This window comes from Gekko japonicus, unplaced genomic scaffold (genome assembly GCF_001447785.1).
Source record: "Gekko japonicus isolate JY-2015 unplaced genomic scaffold, Gekko_japonicus_V1.1 scaffold2464, whole genome shotgun sequence".
NCBI lineage: Eukaryota > Metazoa > Chordata > Lepidosauria > Squamata > Gekkonidae > Gekko > Gekko japonicus.
The window spans coordinates 185,235-193,862 of record NW_015167128.1 but is presented as its reverse complement, the minus strand read 5'-3'; the positions used below and the strand labels follow the sequence as shown (position 1 = coordinate 193,862).

Sequence of the window (8,628 nt, the reverse complement as noted above, 5' to 3'; positions counted from 1 at the left end):
AGATCTGTCCTCACAGAGGAGGGAGAGCTTGTACCTGAATAAAACTTGGTCTTAAAGGTGCCACTGGACTGTTTTGGACCGGGGGGGCCGGGGGGGGGGCTCTGCAACTTACCTGGCTGCTTCTTGCTCTGACTGAGGGCTGCTGGGAGCAGGGGGTGGGGCTTGTTGCAAGTGCCCGCCCCCCTGGGCTCTTTACTGCCAGAGCTCCGCTCCTGTGCGCTCCTGCAGGAAATGACCCCTGCCACTAACAGACAGAACTTCATGTGTGACATCCAAATGCTCCATCTTCTACCTCCACTTTGCCAAGGCAACTCATACGCGCAACAGTCACCACTCAGCATAAAAATGCACCTTCTCATCCGGTACAATCTACCCAGCTTGTTTACGCAGTTTCTGGATCGGCTTTTTATGCAAATGTACGAAGCACCAGTGAGCAAAAAAACCTTGATTGCTTTATGTCCAGAGCCATAAAGTCATTTCATTGAACAGGCGACTGTTGAGCAGTTTTACAAAACATAGCTTGGGCCAATCATGAGAAATGCACACTGTCGGGGCACCCAGAGGGGTTTATGATCCTGTTCAGTGACATCACCGCATACTCTGAAGCTGTAAAATGTAAACATTATCAAACTTTACGAGCAGAGGAGAGTAGTGTTATGGAACACACTTGAAGGAGTCGGAATGAGAGGCGACCTTGGAATGTGTTTGAGATTGTAGGTATGTATAATTTCAAATGGCTTTTGGACTTAACTGGGTTGCATCTTCTTACTCCGCTCAACTCAGAACGGTATGTTCCAGCAACACGAGGCTGATATGAAAAACTCTTCCTCCTCCAGTGGAATGGACCACCCTTAGCTGAGGGATAGTCATATCCAAATGACCAGTGGAAAGTCTGATTAAAAATTTGTTTTAAGATGTCCCCCCCCCCATGAAAATGGAAGTATCTGTAATATTTGAACCCACCAGAGATTTTCATGGATGGAAATTACTTCATAGGCAATAGAAGAAAAAGAGATTGGATTTATACCCCGCCCTTCACTCGGAGTCTCAGAGCATTTTACAATCTCCTTCCCTTTCCCTCCCCACAGCAGACACCCTGTGAGGTAGGTGGGACTAAGAGAGCTCTGAGAGAGCTGCTCTTGAGATACGAGCTCTGAGAGAACTGCAGCTTGCCCAAGGTCACCCAGCTGGCTGCAAGTGGAGGACTGGGGAATCAAACTTGGTTCTCCAGATTAGAGTAAATATACCTATCCAATGTTCCCTCTAAGCTATGGAGTCCTGTGAGCAAAAATTCTACTTTGTGAGCTACCGGCATTAAAGTTGTGAGCGAGTGATTTGGCTACTGCATGAATGAGTTTGCTCTGGAGTCATCCTTCGTGAGCGAAGGCAAAAATGTGTGAGCCGGAGGCTAAAAAACTGTGAGCTAGCTCACACTAACTCCGCTTGACCTAACTCAGCTTAGAGGGAACACTGCTCCTAACTACTACACCAATCTGGCTCCCTGGGAACTTGCCTTGCCATCAAGACTGCAGAAGTTACCAGCCCACTTGTAAGGCCCCTAGAGCCTGATAAACACAATCGACTCTTCTCTCTTACAGAAAGTTGCTTTGCCAATTCTTACTTGCCAGAAGCAGCCAAACAGAGAGCCGTCCATTAGGTTAGCTGGATTTGAGTCTGGTAGCACCTTAGAAACCAACAAGATTTTGGGGGTATGAGCTTTCTCAGAGTCAAAGCTCTTCAATAGACACAATCTTTCGCTCTTGAAGTCTCATATCCTGAAAGTCTCGTTGGCCTCTAAGGTACTGCTGGACTCAGTTCTAGCTGTTCTACTGTAGAGCAACACAACTCCCTTCTGAAGCCATCGGTTAGGTTGTCAACCAGGCCACCAGACGATTCTAACGAGTGTCACCTGCCAGAAGCTGGCTTCAAAGGTTTTGAAGATTACCCATTGCAAAGAGATATTATCATTGAGCCATCCGCACACTTTTCTATCCCTGAACACAAAGAGCAGGATTATGGAGCAGTGGTCCATCAGTGGCTATTAGCCGCAAGGTATAGCTGGAACACTATGTCCAGGGCAGTGACGCTCTGTATTCTTGGTGCTTGGGGGGCCAAGGTGGGAGGGGCTTCTGGAGTTCTGCCCCACTGGTGGACCTCCTGATGGCACCTGGGTTTGGGCCACTGTGTGGCACAGAGTGTTGGACTGGATGGGCTATTGGCCTGGTCCAACATGGCTTCTCTTATGTTTTTAAGAGCAGAGGTCAATCAGTGGCTATTAGCTACAGGGTTTAGATGGAACACTCTTCCTGGAGATCCAGATAATGACACTGAAGCTCAAATACTTTGGCCACCAAATGAGAATGGAGCACTCACTGGAGAAGACCCTGATGCTGGGAAAGATTGAAGGTCAAAGAAGACGGGGACGGCAAAGGATGAGATGGTTAGACAGTGTCATCGATGCAACGAACATGAAATTGAGCCAACTTCAGAGGACGGTGGAAGACAGGAAGGCCTGGCATGATCTGGTCCATGGGGTCGCGAAGAGTCGGACTCGACTGTGCGACTGGACAACAACATAGATGGAACACTCTGTGTGGGGCAATGATGCTCTGTATTCTTTGGGCTGGGGGGGGGGCAACAGTGGGAGGGCTTCTGGCCCCGCTCGTGGACCTCCTGACGACACCTGGGTTTTGGCCACTGCGTGACACAGAATGTTGGACTGGATGGGCCACTGGCCTGAGCCAACATGGCTTCTTTTATGTTCTGATTTGAGTCGAGCAGCACCTTAAAGACCAACCAGATGTCCATGGTATAAGCTTCCAAGAGTCGATGCTCTGACAAAGGGAGTTGTGGCTCTCCAAATCTTGCTGATCTTTTAGGTACTACTGGACTTGAATTGTGCTCATCTACTGCAGACCAACAAGGCCCCCCACCTGAAACTGAGCATGGGTTATCTAGCCATTTCAGAAGGGAACAGATGAGACAAGTTTTGGAAAGAAGGCAGGCATGACCAAATGGACAAAAGCTCAAGAGGGCACTTTTAGACATCTGTTGTGTACAGGATGCACAAACTATTTGTCACTGATCCTTCCAGTCCAATTCTGCAATTGCAAGAAGGTTCCACAGAAGTAGCTTCCAGCCCGGAAACACTAACCTGCCATCGCCAAGCTGCCCAAGTCCACATCTTCTTTGGAGTCACAAGCCCACCGCTCACAGCACTCTGTGGGGACTTCAATTTTCCTTGGGAAGGGACATTCCGGGCCAGGAAGCAGGAGGTCCAGGTTACAACGCGGAACACAGCCTATCTGTCCATCCCTGCACGTACAGTGGTATTTACAGTTTGGCTGGAACGTCTCACCGCTCTTGTAAATCATCCCATCGAACACACAGTTGTCTCCATCGAGGTCTGAAGCAAGAAAAGAAAGCAATCAAGTTGCACCTGAATTCGGAACAGCAAATGCTCAGCTACCGTTTCTTCCACCAGTTATGAACAACAGTACTGCACAAGGCTGCTTCTGTTGGCCTATAGATCTGCAGTAAGAAACACTACAGAAAATTAAATTCCATTTTCAGGCATGGCTCATGGTACAGAAGTCAACTGGAAAGAACCTGGGGTCATGCAGAGCAAGCCAACAGATCTTCTCTGTGGCTGCATTCATTGCCAATCTGTAAAGAATCTCCTGTTTGGGAATACCAAAGTGTCAACACACAAAGCTTAAACTGGATTAATTCTCAGACTGTTCCCAACCAGGATGTAAAGATCTCTATCGGCCACAATGAACTTCTCTTCTGAATTCCTGGCTCTGTTAATGTTGCCCGCAGTACCAAATGGGAGACAGACTCAAAGTACTGCCCATGAGACCTTCCTCCATCTTTGATTAAAAAACAAAGTTACTAGCCTTCAAGCACTTTACTGGATGGCCCAGGCTAGCCCGATCTCATCAGATCTTGGAAGCTAAGCAGGGTTGGCTACGGTTAGTACTTGGGTGGGAGACCACCAATGAAGTCCAGGGTTGTTACAACAGACAGGCAATGGCAAAACACTTCTGAACATCTCTTGTCTTGTAAACCCCAAAGGGTCACCACTATAAGTTGGCAGCAACTTGACTGCACGTTCAGCCACCACATCCAGAAGGTTCCTGTGATTCCATGGCAGGAGCTTGTGCTTCTAGGATGGTGGTGGCTCAAATCATTTTCCACCCAAGCCACACACACTGGTACCATTCCAACACCATTAACTAAAGCTTTCGAAACCTTAAAAAAAAAATCATTGTAGCAAAATATCCAAATGGAGAAGCATGCTGAACGATACAGGAGATATGTACACGTTTTACTCCTTTATTAGGTTCAGCCCAGACTTCAGGTTTTAAGTACAGAGGCTTAAGGGCAGAAACTGGCTTCATTGATCCAGGGTATGGGTCAGATATATTGACCTTTGGCTAAATCACCCTAACAAGCACCCACTTAGCCTCCTTCAGTACCAGAGTGGCTTCACATATTTCAGGCTACAGTTATGCAGAATACAGCCCTTATATACGATTCCTCTTGAACTATATTTGGAGAAAGGCTATGACTTAGTGATAGAACATCTGCTTGGCATGCAGAAGGTCCCAAGTTCAGTCCTCAGCGTCTCCAGTTAAAGGATCTGTCATCAATTGATGTGAAAGACTCTGAGACCCTGGAGAGCCACCGCTAGTCTGAGTAGACAATACTGACTTTGATGGACCAGTTGTCTGATTTAGCATAAGGCAGCTTTGTATAATGCCCCACCTTTCCCCATTCCTATTCTGTTTATTGTCCACCTTGGTTGCTGAGACACAAGGTAGATTACCACTGAAAACAATGCAGTTACGTTATCCTTTGATGCCATCTCCGCCACCAGCAAACTCCAGATACTGTAAGATCTGTCTTGTTTTATAACTATGTGAAATGTGAATAGAGAGAAGGCTACGTATCTGCCTAGGTTGTAGCATTTATTCCAGGTACAGCGTCCACGGGTCTTAATTTTCTACTTGAGAACTTGGTCAAGGTGTCCACAAATATACATGGCAAAAGAACACATTACATAGTTGTTAAGTTATTGAACCGTTCGAACCAGGGAAGAAGGCGGGCTATGCTCTGGGCTCTCCCTGTCTGGCCACGTGCCATTCACAGATGGGCATATAAATCAAAACACACAGTCTGCTGAAGCAAAATCTCCCAGGCTGTTCCTGTGTGGCTGAAGTGGAGAGGTGTGTCTTCTCTTTCTAAAAGGGGCAGCAGTTACCACTCAGAATGTAGCCAACCACAACTGGAATTACTGAGCAGAAGTCTGATGCATTTAGAAGCCAGCTTCCATTATTCATTTCTTTTTTATATAGTTTTGATTACAAGAGCAACACTGCTTCGGAAACAGTCTCAGGTTTCCATTTAAGCATCTTCTGTTTCCAAATATGAAGTTACCTCCAAGCGGGACATATACTTCAAACAACTTGCATTCATTAGACTGTTGTATGCCTTTGCCCTGCTACAGGGCTAGAATCTAAATTTGCATGTTTTTAAACGCAAGCTTCTAGCTCTCAAGAACACAGAAATTGCTTATCTATAAAAAATGAATACACCAGCCAATATGCAATCACAGGACTGGAAGGGGCTATACAGGTCATCTACTCCAACGGCTTCCTCAATGCAGGATCAGCCTAAAGCAGGGGTGTGACGTCCTCCTTATTGGGGAGGACTAGTTTCACTTTAAAAGTTCTCTATATTTTGTTTAACTAGGTCGATTCTGCTGCCACCAGTGTTCCATCTAAGCTGAGTTAGTGTGAGCTAGCTCACAGTTTTTTAGCCTCAGGCTCACACATTTTTGTCTTTGCTCAGGAAGGATGGCTCCAGAGCAAACTAATCTATGCAGTAGCCAAATCGCTCGCTCACAACTTTAATGCCGGTAGCTCACCAAGTAGAATTTTTGCTCACAAGACTCCACAGCTTAGAGGGAACATTGGCTGCCACCAGGAAATTTTAAGGATTTCCAAACCTTTATGCTTATACTTTTGCTCTTACTAGTCCAACTGCTTCCTCAATGCAGGATCAGCCAAAAAAGCAGGGGTGTCAAACATAAGGTCCGGGAGGGAAAAGGAGACTGCTCAGGGAGGGGAGAGGGTGGAGCCCCTCCAACTGGGGCTTCATTATGGCTGAACAACCTCGTCTGCAGCAGTCAAGCAGCATGCCCAGTGGTGCACCACTGGCTTTCCAGTCCGCCCATGTGGGGGTTTTCCTTTGCACCCCCCCCCCCAGCCCAATGGGGCTTTGCAATGAGGATACATTAACTGAGAGCTTACCAGCTGCTGTCCTTTATATCTCTGGTACCGGGCATTAGGTTTTATGGCACACTTGGCCCGGCCCGACACAGTGACATTTATGTCAGATCCAGGCCTCATGAATGAGTTCGACACCTCTGACCTAAAGCATCCCTGACAGCTGCTGCTTGAAGACTGCCAGTGAGGGGGAGCCCACCACCAATGCTCCCTCTAAGCCAGGGGCGTTGAACTCATTCGTTATGAGGGCCAGATCTGACATAAATGAGACCTTGTTGGGCAAACTATGACTATGGACATTTTTACTTGGCATGAAATGATCACAACTAGCATATTAAAGATATAGTGTATCCAAACAATTATTACAAACAGAATACTCACCCACCCACATGCAAAAACAAAACTGAAACCTTTTTTATTTTCTTCTGACAACAGCACCTCCTAAAGGAAGAAATGCATCTTGTTCTTGCATTGGAGAGTTCAGTTTGTAACCGAGGACTTGCTTGTCCTCGGTGCACAGAAATTAGATCAATCTGATACCATATATATATACATATTTTAGAAATGACTTGGAAAATATTTGAACCCCTTATCTTAAAATATTTTATTCATCATGTTAAAGTAAAACATTCCATAATCAATTTTTTTCTTTTCTTTTTTCAATTTTTCAGAAAAAACAAAAAAGGCTTCAGAAAAAAAACGGGCCTTTCCCGGTCCTTCACATCTCTACCCCAGAGGCTGTCGTTTCCTCCATGGGGACTGATCTCTTGTCATTCGGAGATCAGCTGTAATACTGGACACACCTGGAGGCTGGCAGCCCTAGCCGAAATGGAAGCTAGCCGTCTCTAATGCCAGATTCAGCACCGCCTTCCTTGATCATTCTAACACGTGCAAGAGATAGTAAAGGCTTCCTCTCTGCCAGGGCTCACCAAGGCTCAGTCAAGAGAGCAGCTCAGAGCAACGGCATATAACACAGGCATTCCATTGCTGGATCCCTAGATCTTTGTCATTCTTATTTTAAAACAGTCGGTAGGCAGCAGAAGGCAGGGCAGCACCGAGGAAGGAACTCACCCTCAAATGCAGACAGTTTCCCTGATCTGCCTGTATAAAGTATAGTCAAGTTGTGGCCAACTTAGCATGGCCCTGCTTTCAAGGCAAAAAGAGGTGGTTTCCCATTGCCTGTCTCTGCATAGCAACCCTGGGCTGCCTTGGTAACCTCCCATCCAAGGACCAACCAGGCTGGCCGTGCTTAGCTTACAAGATCTGATGAGATCAGGTGGGATCAGGCTCGCTTGGGCAATCCAGGCCAATGCACTTCATGATTTACCTCCTTCTCCCCACTAATACTAGCAAAAGCACCTGTTCCCCCCTCCCCCAGGGCCAAAAGCATCTTTTGGAAGGTACTTGAATAAGAGAAAAATACAGCTGTTTTATTCCATCCATCACATGCACTTAGAGAAGCCACTCTCTCTCATGGCAAAATGGTAGCAGCCTTCCTTACAGGGATGTTGTAAGGCTTGCAATAGCAAGCACAAATAGGTACCAGGAGCATGCTAAAGCACTGCAGATATTCTTCTGTACTTTCAAGCAGGATTCTGGAGAGGCAGCATATCAATGCCTTAAATAAAATATCAAGCAACAAGGGAAGCCAACACCTTCATACCCAAACTTGTTATTGCAAGTCTTACAACAACCCTGCATGGGAGGTCAAGTGTTATACACAGGTATGTAACAGCACACTCAAGCAACGCTTGTGCAGAAGGTGGACCACTAGGTTGCTAAGCTCAGTATGTTTGGAATTGAACCTGGAGCCTTCTGCATGCACAGCAAGATGTTCTACCCCTAAGTCAGAGCCCCTCTCAATGAGAGACCTGTTAGTAAAAGTGCCTTATTTCATTAATAATAATAATTATTATTATTATTAAATAAAACTTTTATATCACCCTGCCCCCGAAACAGGCTCAGAGCAGTGCACAGCCAGAAGGATGAAAACAATCCATCAATTTATATATACAAATAAATACAAACTTTTTTAAAAAAAAGATCTATATGGCATCATATGATGTATTTGCACCCCGCTGACAGGGGACGAAGGTGAGAGGTCGTCAGCTGGCCAATTTGCTGTCAAGACCACTGTCCGAGCCCACTCTGAAGGCAGTGGAGCCATTTCCCGGGGTCTTGGGCCAAAATTTTCCACACCACCCTGGAGATGCCAGGGACTGAACTTGGGACTTCCTGCACGCAAAGCGGGCGCTCTGCCCCCATGACCCATAGCAGCCCTCTCCCAAGGTATACTATGCAAATCCTCTTGCGGGCCCTCTTCGCAAGCCTGGGT

The 8,628-nt window shown here is 46.4% G+C and overlaps 1 protein-coding gene across 1 annotated transcript in view; it reads right to left on the bottom strand.

Annotated features, from left to right (window-relative positions):
- Positions 1 to 8,628, bottom strand: part of NOV (nephroblastoma overexpressed) — a 14,267-nt gene that overhangs the window by 4,948 nt on the left and 691 nt on the right. The window contains exon 3 of the mRNA XM_015413019.1: positions 3,155 to 3,406. Coding sequence (XP_015268505.1) covers positions 3,155 to 3,406 — 252 coding nt within the window. The remainder of the gene's footprint in view (positions 1 to 3,154; positions 3,407 to 8,628) is intronic.